Source organism: Acinonyx jubatus, chromosome E3, assembly GCF_027475565.1.
Source record: "Acinonyx jubatus isolate Ajub_Pintada_27869175 chromosome E3, VMU_Ajub_asm_v1.0, whole genome shotgun sequence".
Lineage (NCBI taxonomy): Eukaryota > Metazoa > Chordata > Mammalia > Carnivora > Felidae > Acinonyx > Acinonyx jubatus.
Window position 1 is genome coordinate 26,285,102 of NC_069398.1, and position 15,692 is coordinate 26,300,793.

The following is a 15,692-nucleotide window of genomic DNA, read 5'->3' on the forward strand; positions in this document are numbered from 1 at the left end:
CTCCAGGTTGCTATGGCCAACGGTCACTTTTCTTTCTATCCGGAGCTTACTCACTCTCAGCAACTTTTGACCTGGATGATTGCTCCCTCCTCTTCAGAACCCTGGATCCTGGTCCTGCAGCTTGCAAGCTTTGTGATGGTGGGCAGTTAATTAACCTCTCTGTGGCTCAATGCTCTCGGCTCTAGAGAGGGATCAATAAATAATACAGCCATTAATGGATGAAACGACTTAATGGACATAAAGCACTTAGAACAGTGTTTGGCAAATGTTAAGTGCTCCATAAATGTTAAGTGTTATGATATCTCAAGGGCATCTCAAACTTACCATGGCTCAAGTAGAACTCTACATTGTCCCTCCCTACTAGTACCGTGTAGACTGGAAAAAATGTTCTTCTCCAGCCTTGTCCATCTCAGTAAATAGCACAACTACCCACCCATGCGGTCCGCCCAGAAACCTGGGAGTTGTCCTTGACTCCTTCCTTTCCCTCACCACCGTCTTCCTCTCTACCCATCCAATGCTTCATCAAACCCCACTGATTCTAACTCCAAAACATATCTCAGCTCTACCTTTCTCTACCTCCAGGGCTGCCTCCCAGCCGGAAGTTGGCATCATGTCCTAACTGGACAACCACAGTAGTGTCTGGGCTGATTTTCCTTCCTCTCCTCCGTGTGCCCTTTGGTCTGTCCTTCTACCCTCCCCTGTGCAGCCAAACAGTCCTATAAAAATGTAAATCATGTCAGGGCACCTGGGTGGCTCAGTCAGTTAAGCACCCGCCTCTTGATTTCGGTTCAGGTCATGATCTCAGGGTTCATGGGATCGAGCCCCACGTTGGGCACTGCGTTGATGGCGTGGAGCCTGCTTGGGATTCTCTCTCTCCCTCTCTCTATGCTTTTCCCCTGTACATGCTCTCTCTTTCTCTCTCTCAAAATAAATATATAAACATTAGAAAAATGTAAATCATGTCTCTCCCTCCTTAAACCCTTCACTGGCTCTCATTTTTCTTAGAATAAAGACCAAATCCCCTCCCAGGCCCCTGCTTGGACCAACCCCAGGCCACATCATATATGCCTTTCTCTTCTTGCTTCCTCTGTGCACCTCAGGGCCTTTGCATACACTACTACCTCTGCCTAGACCACTTTTACCCCTGGTGTTCATATGACTCCCTCCTTCTTATCCTTCAGATTTCACCTTACTGGAGGCCTTTCCTTACCACTCTAATATTGTTCAATCCAATTACCAATGAGCACAGTATCCTGCTCACTGAACTTAACACAATTTATGCTTACATATTTATTTCTTTGTTTATTTATGTACAGCTGTCTCCCCCACCAAACAGTAGAAAAGCAGAGAATTTGGGGTTTTGGTTTTTTGTGTTCCTTGAGGAATAGGGACATGTAATTGCCATACCCCTAGCTTTAAAAATCATAATTGGCATTGGCACATGCTCAGTAAATATTTGTCGAATGAATTATTGGACTATTGATTTAAAAAGAAAGTCAATCGTGGAAGATTGTGCATGGCATTTTTGCAATTATGAAAGTCAGTCTACAAACTTCAACACGCGATGACACTATTTCTGTGATGCTCCCCGTTCTCCCAAGGCCGATGGAGACAAGTTGAACTTCAATCCTGCTGAGGCTGGGCCACAATTCCAGGATATTCAGCAGGGCCAAATCTGCTTGGGGGGAGTTGCTGAGAGAGGGACAGTTTGGACAGTATTGAGCCTTCATGCAACAGATGACTGCTGAGACATCGTCAACTGATTCAATGGCCCCTTCGGTCCTGCGCCCTGTACTGTGTCTGCTTTGGGCTTGGGACCGGGGAAAATGTTACAAGCTGCCTGCCTAGTAGACCCATGAGCTGTTTCCGCTCTGGAGGGCCTGCCAAGAAGCAGGTGGCAGGTCCCCCTCCCATTCTGGGCCAAGCTCTTATCTCTGCTGAGAAATTCCCTTCCCCGAAGGGCTTCAGCTTTTGAAACACACAAACCAGCTTTTCTGCTCTTGGGTCAGCCATATGCATCCCCAGGGGCAATAAGCACAGAAAAGCAGGAAAACATAGGAAAGAACCAACTAGATTAACACAGAAATACATTATATGTTTGGAAAAAATCATGCTGTCCACCCTGCGGGGAAATGACTAGAAAGGCCAAAATGGACAACAAGTCCACTGGGGAGTTGGGCACCCCAGGGGGAGAGATGGGGCCGAGGTGTTGGACAGGAGAGGGTGGATATCAGAGCCATTCGGAAGATTAAAATCAGTAGGAACTTGGTGAGGGATGGGGTGGGGGTGGGGGAGGTAAGGAAGAAGGAGGCATCTGGAATGACTCCTAAGAGTCTGCCTTGGGAGGGGGATGGCTCTCCCATTGCACAAAATGTTCCCACCTCCTCCACCGTAAGCACTTTGCCCAGCCCCTGCTCCTACTCATCCTTTAGACCTCCATTCAAGCCTTGCTTCTACAGAGCCACCCTACCTCACCCCAGGGCCAGCTGGATTCTTGGATTTTATGTTTCTTCCTTTGAATATTTACTGGGTGTGCGATGACACATCCATTAGTGTCTCCCCCCCCAAGACTGTCAGGCTGTGAGCGGATCCGGGCTCATCCTTGCAACCCCAGTGCCCAGCACATAGTAGGTGCTCAATAAATAAAGGCTCTGAAACGCAGGCAGAGGAGGATGGAGTGTATCCTGCAGGCTGGTGTTTCTCCAGGGGAGTGGAGGCTGCTGGGTAAAAAAAATACATAGACCCCCTCTGCCACCTCTACTCTTCACTCTCCTCACTTTGTGCTTGTGATGAGAGTGTTACTAGGGGTACAGTGTGCAAATGAGTCTGGAAGTAGGAGAGAAGTTGATAAGATTGCAGTTAGCAGGACCCGTGGGCGTTTCTGGAAGGGAGAAGAGAGTAGATGAAAGCAGGCATGAAGGTCTGTGGGCCTGGAGGGAAGCTCAGAGGGGACAGGGTGCAGGAGGGGCCCGGAGGTGGCAGAAAGGGCCCCCAGGGGTGTTCGGACACCAGAGCTACAGGATGATCCAGAGCAGTCCCCACCTTCTATCCGTGGCCCGAGGGGCCTTCCCAGCCTGGTCTGAAGGAAATAAACACTCTGCTCCATCCACTGGTGAGCAGCCCCTGAGTTTGCTGTTTTGCTCATGGCTGTGTCTGGAAAGGTGTCTGTGTCTAGGAAAGCCCATAGTAGAGGCTCCAAAGTATCTGTTATTATTGAAGGAAGGAAGGAAAAAGTGAATGTTCTCAAAGGGCTTGGTAAGTCTAGGGGAGGCACCCGGATTACCAGGCTCCTGTGGGAAAGGCTGCTGTATTAAACAAGATCCTGTTTTTAAAGAATGCAAGATCAAAATCTGAGAAGACAGAGCTGGGCCAGACCAGGAGGAAGCTGGGCAGGGAGTCACCTAGTGGCCGGCTCCTGCTCCCCCCACCCCTAGGCCAGCCCCTCGGGAAACCTCAAGGGGTCCTCCGGGAGCGCCGCCCCAGCACGACCGACACCTTCGCCCCACCCGGCCGGCAGGCAAGAATTTGCCCCGCTGACCTCCCCAGGCGCGCTGCTGTCGCCATGGCGACCAACCTGGAAACAAGCGGCCCGATTGTCCCTGCTCAGCGGGGCAGGTGAAACCCTGGCCACGTGACCGATACTGAGCCAGGTGCGGTGACTGGGACACCCGCCGCCTCCCCGCCTTAACCCCTTCAGCGCCGCCGCCCCCGGGGCGCCGGGTGCCTGCAAGCCGCAGGCCGCACCCCTTCGGGCCCCGGCTTCCCAGCCAGAAGGGAGGTGGCTAGATACCCGGAGCACTGCACTAGGAGTCACATTCCCGGGAAGGAATTCGGGCTGGGCCACGCACGTGCTGAGTGACTGGAGCTGGGTCATTCCCCTCCCGCGTCTCTATGTTCCCGGCAGTAAAATGAGGATGACAACACCCTCCCACTACCCCGGGACTTGCAGACGGCTGGGAAGGGACGCTGGGAGTAAAGACTCCCAGTGCAGTCTCATTCTGCACCCCTCTCCCCCCGCGTGACCGCAGTGTCTCAGGGACTCTGGAAGGCCTCCCCTCCAACAGCTGACACTCCCCCAAGAGGGACACCCTCACCAACAAACCAGTTAGGAGCTGGCCGGTTCCTATCAAGCTGCGGAGGGGTGGGCGGCCCCCAGGTTGACCCCTTCCCAACACTCCATCACCAGAGTCCTTCCCAGGTGGTGACAACCCCTCTCTCGAGGCCCCACCACTTTCTCTAGAGTGTTCAGTGGAAACCTCAAGCCAACTGGTTTTTCCGCTTGCCTCCAGGCCCTAACCAGCCACGTGATGGGGCCTGGGCCCAGGTCTCAGGAATGTCTCCGGACTGCTTCTGCCATAGGCCCAGGGCTCTGGGCAGATGGTCAAGGGTTGTGGGCCAGGCTCAGGTTACCTGGCTAGACTGTAGGCTGGAGCAGCTGTGGGGGGTGGTTTGAAACCACTTTTGAAATACTACCCTTCTGAATCACCATCACGATGTCAACCCCCAGCCTCTTCATCCGCCAATTCTAGAAAAACACCCTGCTTGATGTCTCCTCTGAGGACCCCTCCCATGCCTTGGATCAGCTCTCATTCTGGGCTCAGATGTCCTCATCACTCCCCTAATGACTATGCTGGTAACAAATCACCACACCACCTGGTGTGTTTAGCGTCCCCAGTGACCTTAAAGCCCTTCTTTCATTAGAACAAAACAACTGCCAGTCCCCAAGCTGACTCAAGGTGAAGGCCATTTTATGGGGCAAGGGATTTATTACATCTTAGAGTTAAGATGCATCCTACCAGGGGAGCCTGGATGGCTCAGTCGGTTAAGCATCAGATTTCAGCTCGGGTCATTATCTCACCATTCATGGGTTCGAGCTCTGCATCAGGCTCTGTGGGGACAGCTCAGAGCCTGGGACCTGCTTCAGATTCTGTGTCTCCCTCTCTCTCTGCCCCACTCACACTCTGTGTCTCTCTCAAAAACAAGTAAAGATTTTTTAAAAATTAAAAAAAAAAAAAAAAAAAAGATGCTCCTACTGGTCCTGACTCCCATCAGGCCTGCCCTAAAGAGTGAGAGTCCTGGCTGGACCAGATGTCATCTCTGGAAGGGGCACTGACCCAGCCACCAGGTGAACCTTCACCTAAGCCTCAGCTAGTGCCCTGAATCTCTTCACGATCATTTGGTAAAATGATTACAATTGCACTTTGCACCAGATAAACAACACAGGACTCTGGTCCTCCAGAACTCCCAGCCTATGGGGACACAGAGAAAGCCAGTTCTAGAATACCATATGGTAGACTGACAAATGCTTTGAGAACATAGGATAGAAGAGATTAGGGTCAACCGGGGAAATCTGGGAAGGCTTTTGAGGAGGTGGCAGTTATCCTGGACATTTACAGTTGTACAGGACTTGGGCCACTAGCTATCTAGAAGGCAGCCACCCATCTCAGCAGAGGGAGTCTTCAGGATAAAGACCAAAAGGAAGGTGTGCAATGTAGATCTCTGATTGGGGAGTAAGAGAATAGGAAGCATGGGTGGAAAAGCAGGTAGGATCAGACTGGGGGACGCTAGGGATGCTGTTTCAACTCTCAAGTTTAAGGGTGGGGAGTCCCTAAAGGTTTCTGAGCAGAAGAATGCTGTAAAAGGAGCAGCGGGCTGAGACCTGAGACCATAGCACCACTGCCACCACTGCCCCAGACTGGGGAGAGAAGATGGCAGCCAGTCAGGCTTCCAAAGGGAGGCTTTAATGTGCGGGATGTGCTGAGTTCAAGGGTGGGAGAATCGTTTATTTCTCTGCTGGTAAAGAGGCGTGAGGTCTGACCCATTTCAGCTCAACGAAGCAAACACCCTCCAGTACAAACACCTGGCTTCCCACCTTGATTCGCATCAAGAATGGCAGATAGATAGATAGATAGATAGGTAGATAGATAGAATGGCAGACCAGACAGCGGTTCTGGTTCTGCCTCTTGTACAAGCCATTTGCCCCAGTTTCCCCATCTCTAAAGGGTGGGCATGGAGGATGGATGGAGATGAGCTCTCTAGAGTTTCCCCTAGCTCTTTCTAGAGTCCAGGACTTCGGGATGGGAAAGGGGTGCACCACCCGGCCTGCCTGGGCCCCCAGCTGTGGAGCATGACGCCTCCAAGCTGGCGCCTCGACGACGGGAGCCACTTTTGGCGTCTCTCCGCGCCCGCCTGCGGCACAGAAAGCATGGCACCCACCCAAGGCGGGGCGTGAGGGCAGAGGAGCAGGCCAGGTGTGGACGCGCGCTGGCCAAAGGCAGGAGCTCCTCGGCTTGCCGAGGACCCGTCCCGCGGCCGCCCAGGGCTCCCGCCCCAAATCCAGGACATTCCAAACGGCGGGCTTTGGACTCCCACGCCACAGGACCCTGACTCTCCGCGAGGACTCGGCGCCTGGGGCGGGAGGGCGTTGGGCGGTGCTTCTTGAGGGGCGTGACCAAGGCATACGGTGGCTCCGCCTGGGGCGTGGCGAGGGCGGCTCTCTGGCCCGCCGGCGCGGTGGCTGAGGGGATTACGTAATGACGCAAGAGGAGGAGCTGCGGGAACAGACGGCACTCTGGGATTACGTAAGGAAACGAAAAAGGGGGCGGGGAACTCCGCGGTAGTGGGCGGGATGGAAGGCGGAGCTGCAGTCGGAACTGGACAGGGCTCTGTGCGAAGGCGGGAGGCGGAGCCAGGGAATAGGAAGAGCCGCGCGCCTGGTAGCTGTTCCCGGGCATGCTCCGCTGGGCCCGCGCCTGGAGGCTCCCCCTTAGGGGGCTCGGCCCCTCCAGTCTCAGCGCCTCCAGGGTGCCCTTCGCACCCAGCAGCAGTGGCCGAAGCGGCACCGAGAGGAGGTCAGTCAAGGGCGCCATGTGGGAGGCCGTCCATCGCTCCTCCTCGTTCAGTTCGGCTCCGCCTCCTCCGCTTACGCCCGCCCCCCAGGCCGCTCCCCTAAACCCCTTCCCGAGCCAGCTTAGACCCCTCCTCCATCCTTGCTCCTCCTCCAGGTCGGTGCTGCTTTCCTACAAACTTCTGGACGGAGAGGCGGCCCGCCCGGCCCTCGTGTTTCTGCACGGGCTCTTCGGCTCCAAAACCAACTTCAACTCCATTGCTAAGGCCCTGGCCCAGCAGACTGGCCGGAGGGTGAGCTTCCGGGAGAGGCGGGGTTCCCGGGAGGTGGGACCTGGCTGGGCGGGGCTAGGGAGATGGCCAAGGCGCGCCCCGCTTTTCCGCCCTCACTACTGGACACCCGGCGAGGAGTGGCCGGTCTCTCTAAGCAGAAATGAAGAGGTTGACCTTCTAAGGATGCAGGCCACATGGCACACCGTGGCCCTATGTGGACCCATTCATTCCGTCGTGCCTGCATCCATCCAGTCCTTCATTCGTGTTAATAGATCTTCAAGCTAGGCTCGCTGTCCAGTGCCTAAGTGCTAACACCTCCCTGGTAAGGGGACCAGCCCTGTTTGTTCACCAGGGTTGATGGGGCTTACCACCTTTTACAGCAGCCCATCCTTCTGTGCTCCAACTGTTTTCCACTTCAATATCTTTCCCCAGGCTCCCTACCCGCTCCCCATCCCCTCAGCCTTCAGGAATGCCGTGCCTTCTCTATGCCCTGAATGTGGATGCCAGCTCTTCCCACCCTCACTCCGCTCCGCAGGTGCTAACAGTGGATGCTCGGAACCATGGTGAGAGCCCCCACAGCCCAGACATGAGCTACGAGGCCATGAGCCAAGACGTGCAGGATCTCCTGACCCAGCTGGGCCTAGTGCCCTGTGTCCTCGTTGGCCACAGCATGGGAGGCAGGACAGCCATGCTGCTGGCACTCCAGAGGGTGAGCTGTCCCTATACAGGGCTTCTTCCCATCCAGTGTAGACCATGAGTGCCCAGCAGGCGACCTGGGACTCAACTGAGCCTTGGACGGCCAAATTCAGGATCTGGCAACTATGCCTGAGACCCACTGTGTCTGCCCTAAGGCTGGTCCCAAGTTTGGTTCTTTCACCCAGCCAGAGCTGGTGGAACGCCTGATTGCTGTGGACATCAGCCCAGTGGAGACCACATCCAACTCAGACTTCCCATCCTACATGGCAGCCATGAGGGCTGTAGACGTCCCAGATGACATGTCTCGCTCCTCTGCCCGAAAACTGGCCGATCAGCAGCTCAGCACTGTTATCCAAGTAATGTATTCATGTCCCGGCTGGTGTTGTGGGCTGGGACCTGTCCAGGGAAGAGGGTCAGCGCCCCAGGCCTCACACGGAGGTTCCCCCGCCCCCCACACCCAACTACTGGACCCCTACAGGACACGGCCGTGCGTCAGTTCCTGCTCACCAACCTGGTGGAGGTGGATGGGCGCTTCGTCTGGAGGGTGAACTTGGAAGCATTGGCCCAGCACGTGGACAAGATCTTGGCTTTCCCACCACGACAAGAGTCTTACCCTGGGCCAACCCTCTTCCTCCTGGGTGGAAACTCTCAATATGTGCAGTAAGCCAGACTGGGTGGTGGGAGGGGCATGCCCCACTTACCCAGGCCCCAGCCTGGGGATCCTGCCTTGGGGAGGGCTTCGGTGCGGGCAGGGGGTGCCTGAGAGTTCTCAAATACCACTGGCATGTGTGTTCGTGTGGCTCTCTCCTCCCTGCTTTGCCTCCACTTCTCTCTCCCCCCCATCTGGGCGGCCTCCTCTTCGACGGACAGTCCCAGCCACCATTCTGAGATCAGGCGGCTCTTCCCTCAAGCCCAGATGCAGACTGTGCCCAATGCTGGCCACTGGATCCATGCTGACTGCCCACAGGACTTCATGGCTGCCATCCGAGGCTTCCTAGCCTAAGAGTTGCTGGCAAGACGAGGCAGGAAGCCCCAGGCTTCAAGGCCCTGCAGCCTGTTCCACGTTTCCGCACAAAAGGACTCAGGCACTGAGAGATCACGAGGGTGCAAAGGGTCAGACCTCAAGTTTTAATGAATAAAGACACTGCTCCCAAGCCCCCGGGCTGAGCTCTGTCACCGCCAGCGTCCCCACTGACCCAGGAGGAATCGGACCCAGGGAGCCCTGGCAGTTCTGGGGGTCACCGGGGCTCCCTGAGGGCCCCTGGACTCTCTCTGCAGCTGACTCTCGACCTGCTGTCTCACCAGTAGCCGCATGTCTTCCTGGGGGGCAGGAGAGCAGGTTCAGGGCCGACCCTGTGCCTCTTCCCCATGCCTCCCAGGCCCGGCTGGCATTCCCACCCTACCTCCCAGGCCTCCACCTCCTGCCTCAGCCTCAGTTTCTCCTCCAGGACCTCCAGCAGCTGGGCCTCCACAGCTCGCAACTTGGCTTTGCATGTGTCCAGCTCAGCCTCCACTGCCTGCTTCCTGCAGGCGGCAGGGAGAACAGCTTGAGCTTGAACCCTACAGATCTGCTTCTGGGCCCTGAGGGTGGGCAAGTGTGGCCACAGCCCCTGCCTTGTGACGAGGCGAGTATGCATGTGGCTTTCCTTCCAGGAATGCCTGACTTCTCACACCCTCTCCTCTAGCAGGACAGAGCCCTGAGGGCGAGCCACCCACTGCCCTCCCCCCCCCCCCCCCCCCCCAAGCATCTGCCTCTCACTTGGCAATGGCTTCATCCCGCTCCTGGAGGACTTGGTCCAGCGAAGGCTCTGTCTGGGTGTCCCCCAGTGCTACAGCGACTCACGATTCTGGGCTCTGTTGTAGAGTGACAGAGAAGGGAGCAGGGATCTGGAGCTTGTCTGGATGAGGTGTCCCACCCGAGACCCTTCTGCCCTTGCCTGGGCTCTGATGCCAGTGTCAGGAGGTGAGGGGTCTGGAAAGTTTCATTCCCGCCCCCCAGTACCCATCTCATGGACCTCTGAAAGTCGAGCAGGGGGACCGTGCCACGCTGAGGGGGTGGCAGGTGTGGCCTCTGTCTGGCACAGGGCTAAACAGGGGACAGGGTGTTTGGACCCTCAAGGAAGAAAGAAGTTCTCACCCATTGCATAGGAAAGAGACAAGGTGGGTTCAGAAGGACACTTACCCCTCTAGGGCCCCAGACAGAGAGGGTGGCCTGGTAACTGGGACTCTTGTCAGTGGGGTGGGGCACGCGGACAACATGGCCCTTTGCCCTCCCTTCCGGGCTAGGCCCTCCCAGTCAGGCCCCGCCCCCTGCTGGCAGGCCCCTGCCTCCCCTCCTGGATCCTGGAACCCTCCCACCAGGCCCAGACCTTCCTCAGCCCCTTCCCGCAGTCACACATGTCCCTCACCCCAAGGGGGCGCTCAAACCACGTCTGAGGGACAGACAGCCAGGACGGCTTCAATGCTGACAGGCACAGGTACACCAGGCCCCCCATCCTGAAAGGTTGGCATCTTGATCCTTTGAATGGCATCTATAACCACCTATAACCCATCTTAGCTCCGCAGCAAACAGGAGGAAAAATGTTTAACCATTCCTGGCAGGGTCCTAACATCTTTGGATGTCCATACTTCCTGGCAATAATACTGCTCGCTGTTCCTCCGGTATATTCCCAACATTCTAATCCTGGAGCGCGGTGGGATCCGCTGTGCTGGGGTTATCCAGGCAGCCCCCGCCTCCCTCCGTGCCCTCATTGAGCACACAAGTGACATCAGACGTGAGAGAGAGTGTTCCCCATTGAGAAGCCTCTTCAGCGAGGTCATGTCTAGGGGATTAGATCCTCAACTCTGTCCTGCATGATAAATATTTCCTCCAGGGGGCACCTGGGTGGCTCAGCCGGTTAAGCGTCAGCCTTTTGATTTCGGCTCAGGTCAGGATCTCAGTTCATGGGTTCAAGCCCCACATCACTTCCTCTCCCTCCCACTCAAGCACGCGCGCTCTCTCTCTCTCTCTCAAGCAAACTTTAATTAATTTAAAAAAATTAAATATATTTCCTCCAGGAACCCCCCCTGCAGACATGATTTCTGGTTGTTCATGGGTGCCACTGAGTCAGGTGCACCTCCAACAGCCAGACCAACAATTTCTTTGGTTGAGTCCCAGGTGGAGAAGTGGGGTTCAGATGTACTCCCAAACACACCCTTTTTGTTGAGGAGATTGGTTCAGTGTGTTTTGAGAGGTTGGTCTGTGTGCCATGATCCAGACAGGACCCAGAGACCTGGTCTCAGGAACCTCCAAGGCCAGCAGAGATGAAGCATAGATATAATCAGAAAAGAGTGTCAGGGGGTCCAGGAACAGTGGGAGCACAAAGGAGGTCACAGGAAATTCTGCAGAAGCTTCTTCAAAATGAATCCTGCAGGCCAGCAGGAGTCAACCAGGAGAAAGGCATTTCTTTTAACTTTTTATTTGGAAACAATTTCAAAACTGCCCTTCAGTGTCCAAAAAAAAAAAAACCTTTTAGGGTAAAAAAAAAAAAAAAAATCTAATAGGGTATCAAACATTGTACCTAGTCGTCACATCTCTCTGGTCACCCTCGGTCTAAAACGATTTGCAGCCTTTCTTTGAATGTCATGGCCTTGACATTTTGAAGATTTCAGAGAAGTTATTTTATAGACTGTCCCTCAATATGGGTTTGTCCGTGCCTTCCTTATGATTAGACCACTGTTACCATAATGGGACAGAGATATCACAGAAAGGATGCTGTGTTTTCATGAATCCAATATCATTTGGAACCATGACTGGTGGGATCAATGCTGATCAGTTGACCATGATTAATAAGCACTGGGGCAGGGAGGTACTTTGAGATTATGACACATCCTTTCCTTTACCCCACTTTCAGCCATTGGGTTCAGCACCCACCGATGTTTCTTGCCCGAATTAATTATTACTACAATGATCTGCAAATGGTAATTTTCTTTTCTTCCTTTTTTTTTTTTTTTAAGATTTCTTGGGGTGCCTGGGTGGCTTAGTGGGTTAAGTGTCCCACTTTGGCTCAGGTCATGATCTCCCGGTTCAGGAGTTCCAGCCCCACGTCGGGCTCTGTGCTGACAGCTCAGAGCCTGGAGCCTGCTCCAGATTCTGTGTCTCCCTCTCTCTCTCTCTGCCCCTTCCCTGCTTGTGCTCTGTCTCTCTCTCAAAAATAAACATTAAAAAAAATCAAGAATAACTTTAGTCCACAACGATCATTTTCCCACTCTTGTGGTTTGTGAACATTGATTCAAACTCTTCACTTGCCTCTCTGCTTCTCTCTGTCACATCACATGATCCTGAGCATCTCCTCTGAGTTCCCTAACACGGTTTTCTCGAACATATCATCCTCACTTGTGCTTGGAAACACAGAGCTTTTTGAATGCACGAATGACACTTGCTGCAAACATTATTCCAAATTGCGAGGGTGGTTTTTTCATCCGAGTGATAGGTTAATATTTGAGATCTCCTTATGGTAGCACAGGATAATATAAAACAGCAATTTGCAGGGCGCCTGGGTGGCTCAGTGGGTTAAGCGTCTCACTCTCAGTTTCGGCTCAGGCCATCATCTCACAGTTCGTGCAGCGAAGCCCCGTGTCAGGCTCTGTGCTGTCAGTGTGGATGGAGCCTGTTCGGGATTATGTCTCTCCCTCTCTCTCTGCCCCTCCCCTGCTCGCGTGTACACGCCGTCTCTCTCAAAAATAAATAAACATTAAAAAAAATAAGTGAATAAGAAAATTAAAATAGCAGTTTCTGGGGCCTTCTTGTTCTCTTGCCCTGCTTTTCTTTTTCTCCACAGCGCTCCTTACCATGCGGTGTACCCATTCACCTGCTTATTGTCCGTCTGCCTTCACTAGAATGTGAGCTCCGTGAGGTCAGGGAGTTTTGTCTGTCTTCCTATTTTATGTCCACCCCCTGGAAACATGCCTAGAACATAGTAGGTTCTCAGTAAGTATTTGTGGAATGAATGAATAAAGGAATAACTATAAAGCTCTTAGACACTTTTGGTAGCCCAGGGGCAGCCAGGAGCCATGCACGAGGATGGCATTGGAGTTGAGGGTTGGGGAGGTAGCCCCACAGGAGCCAAGCGCACAGGAGAAGAGCATCCAAGTCCAGGGAAGCCCAGTTGTTTAAGGGGATTAGCTGCACACAGGGACACTGGCCAGATTTTGAAGTGTATTGAAGACAATTGGAGAAAGGAGGTAAAATATGGAATGGGGGGAAACTAGGATGAGCCTATGCCTGTGGCCTGGAATTTAGGTCTAAGGGTAAACTTTTTCTTTTTAAAGTTTATTTATTTTGAGAGAGACAGAGACAGCATGGGTGAGGGAGGGGCAGAGAGAGAGGGAGATCAGAATCTGAAGCAGCTGTCAGCAAGGAGCCCCACGCCATGAACCACAAGATCATGACCTGAGCCGAAGTATGACGCTTAACCGACTGAGCCCCCCAAGCGCCCCAAGAAATCTTAGAAAGAAAGAGAGAGAGAGAGAGAGAGAGAGAAAGGAAGGAAGGAAGAAAGAAAAGAAAAAGAAAAGAAAGGAAAGGAAAGGGAAAAGGAAAAGAAAAAGAAAAGAAAATCACCATTTACAGATCATTGTAGTAATAACTAACTCGGGCAAGAAACATCGGTGGGTGCCGAAGCCAATGGCTGAAAGTGGAGTAAAGGAAAGGATGTGTCATAATCTCAAAGTACCTCCCTGCCCCAGCCCCATTTAAGTTATTCTTTAAAATACGTGATTTAAGGGGCACCTGTGTGGCTCAGTCGGTTGAGTGTCTGACTCTTGATTTCAGCTCAGGTCAGGATTCCAGGGTCATGAGATGGAGCCCCACGTCAGGCTCATACATAGCGAGCCCCTCTCCCCACTCACACATACTCTCTCTCTCTCAAATAAATAAAAATGAAAAAAAAAGCATAATCCTTAAAAAATATATGTGTGATTTGGGGGTGCTTGGGTGGCTCAGTCAGTTGAGCGTCCGATTCTTGATTACAACTCAGGTCGTGATCTCACCGTTTATGGGATGGAGCCCCCATTGGGCTCTGTGATGACAGTGTGGAGGTTGCTTGGGATTCTCTCTCTCCCTCTCCCTCTGCCCCTCCTTCGCTCATGCTCTCTCTGTCTCAAAATAAATAAGTAAACTTAAAAAAAATTTTTTTTAAATATGTGATTTTAAGATAGTTACACTTTAAATATTTTCGCTAAGTATAACCAGGAAGTCATTTATTTCATATGCATCCCCTAAATGTTTAAACTAGAATATTGGGCCAAAGTTCTTTTAAATATTCTCATTGGGAAAAGGAGGGAACAACCTTATATTCAGGCGTATAATGAATCCCATCGCAAAGCCCTACCTCAAATCACACGCTGAGCAGTGGGACCCATTCCCCAGCTGCCCATCACCCAATCTCCCTCCTCCCCTGCTTCCCCAGGAGTGCTGAGCTCAGGGCTTGGGGCTGAGCTGGAAAATAGTCGACGGTGGGCTGGGGTGCTGGAGGATGGAAATGGGAAGGAGACTGCCAGCTGGCCAGGGGGCTGGGCTGTATGGTCAAAACAGCTGGTATCTAAAGGGCTGACAAGCCATGTCACCCAAACTTTGTGATCTTGTTTGGGCTTACCTCCCTGCGCCTCATCGTCCTCATCTGCGAAATGGAATAAATGGAGGACCTCTCTGATAGGGTCACAGTAAAGGTTAAATAAGGTACCTTGAACAATGGCCAATGCTTGCACCGTAATGGACCAGGGCCAGATTTCCCAGGAAAGGAGAGAAAGTCTGCCATTAAGCGAAAACAAAGCAACAAAGGGAGAACATCAACAACAAAACAACAACAACAACAGCAACAACAACAACACGCTCCCTATGCTCCCTCCAGGTCAGCTGCCCCTTCCTGCTCTGCACCTGTCATGGGCTCTGCCCCAGGACGGTTCTGCTTCTGAATTCTACACCAGCGGCCTCCTCATCCCCCTCCAGCCCCTGCACTTCCACATTATTGTCTTGTCACTTTCAAAGTGTCTCTCCCACCAGCCCGAGAGCTTCTGGAGGACAGGTGGTGACTGTCATCACCCCAACCTGGGCACACAGGTGCTCAAGCCGCAATGGTGGTAGTAAAGCAGCACCAGCCTTGCCCAGCAGGTGGCAGCAGTTCCCAATCACAAGGATCTGGCGGGCAAGGGGCCCAACCCCACCCTGCCCAGCCTGTGGGATGGAAACTCTAAACTGCCCCCAGGGGTTTGGGGAACCCCCAAATGCCCAGCCTTTCCCTCGGTGCTCCTTTATAGGAACACCGCTCATTCAAGCGTGCAAACATGTATCACTCATTCCACGAACACACTTTTGGTGCCAGCCTCCAGGAGTCCACAAGAATGTGAACTGGTTCCTTCCCCTTCTATGTCCCCATCTAATGAAGGAACAGACACCTGACACAGACCATAGCCACACACAGGGCAATAACTGCTACAATCAGGATAAATACAGGTCTTTGGGGGACCACACAGGAGCCCAGCCCTCATTCTTGGGCAGTCAGGACAAATTCTTAGAGAAGGTGTTATCTAGGAGGGAAAGAGTGAAAGTCAAGGGCCAGGTGCACGGGGAGGAGGAAGGAAAAAAGGAGGAGGGTGTCCCAGGCCTGGGGAACTAAGCCAAGTGCAAAGTTCTGAGAGGAGCGTGCCCAGTGGGCATCGTGACTTCATCAAGGGAAGGTGGCCTCCAACAGGTGACACAGGGGTGGACTACAAAGAAAATAGAAATCTATATCGGGGTATCAGGATTCTTCCCCCAAGGGCAATAGAGAAACTCACTGCCCTGAACAAGTAGGGTGCAGAATGCCACAGAGATGCTTCTTTGACTAAAGTGGAAAAGG

General features: G+C 53.2%; 1 protein-coding gene and 1 long non-coding RNA gene across 2 annotated transcripts; one reads left to right on the forward strand and one right to left on the reverse strand.

The window, feature by feature from the left end:
- Positions 1 to 6,637: 6,637 nt before the first annotated feature.
- ABHD11 (abhydrolase domain containing 11) lies at positions 6,638 to 8,969 on the forward strand. The gene is made up of 6 exons (XM_015075022.3): positions 6,638 to 6,851; positions 7,005 to 7,140; positions 7,655 to 7,828; positions 8,001 to 8,171; positions 8,294 to 8,475; positions 8,686 to 8,969. Exons 1-6 carry the CDS (start codon positions 6,733 to 6,735, stop codon positions 8,816 to 8,818), a joined length of 915 nt encoding a protein of 304 aa, XP_014930508.2. The 5' UTR covers positions 6,638 to 6,732; the 3' UTR covers positions 8,819 to 8,969.
- On the reverse strand, positions 8,916 to 10,129 carry LOC128313620 (uncharacterized). Its single transcript, XR_008294574.1, has 4 exons — positions 9,998 to 10,129; positions 9,575 to 9,669; positions 9,219 to 9,339; positions 8,916 to 9,135 (listed from the first exon to the last, which is right to left on the reverse strand). It is a non-coding gene; the product is annotated as an uncharacterized LOC128313620 (long non-coding RNA).
- Between the last annotated feature and the right edge of the window lie 5,563 nt (positions 10,130 to 15,692).

Excerpts from the sequence above, each read along its gene's own strand:
- ABHD11 (XM_015075022.3), top strand. The coding sequence starts at position 6,733 with ATGCTCCGCTGGGCCCGCGCCTGGAGGCTCCCCCTTAGGGGGCTCGGC. Across the intron at positions 6,852-7,004 it reads CGAAGCGGCACCGAGAGGAG|GTCGGTGCTGCTTTCCTACA; the intron begins GTCAGTCAAGGG and ends CTCCTCCTCCAG. Across the intron at positions 8,476-8,685 it reads GGAAACTCTCAATATGTGCA|TCCCAGCCACCATTCTGAGA; the intron begins GTAAGCCAGACT and ends TTCGACGGACAG.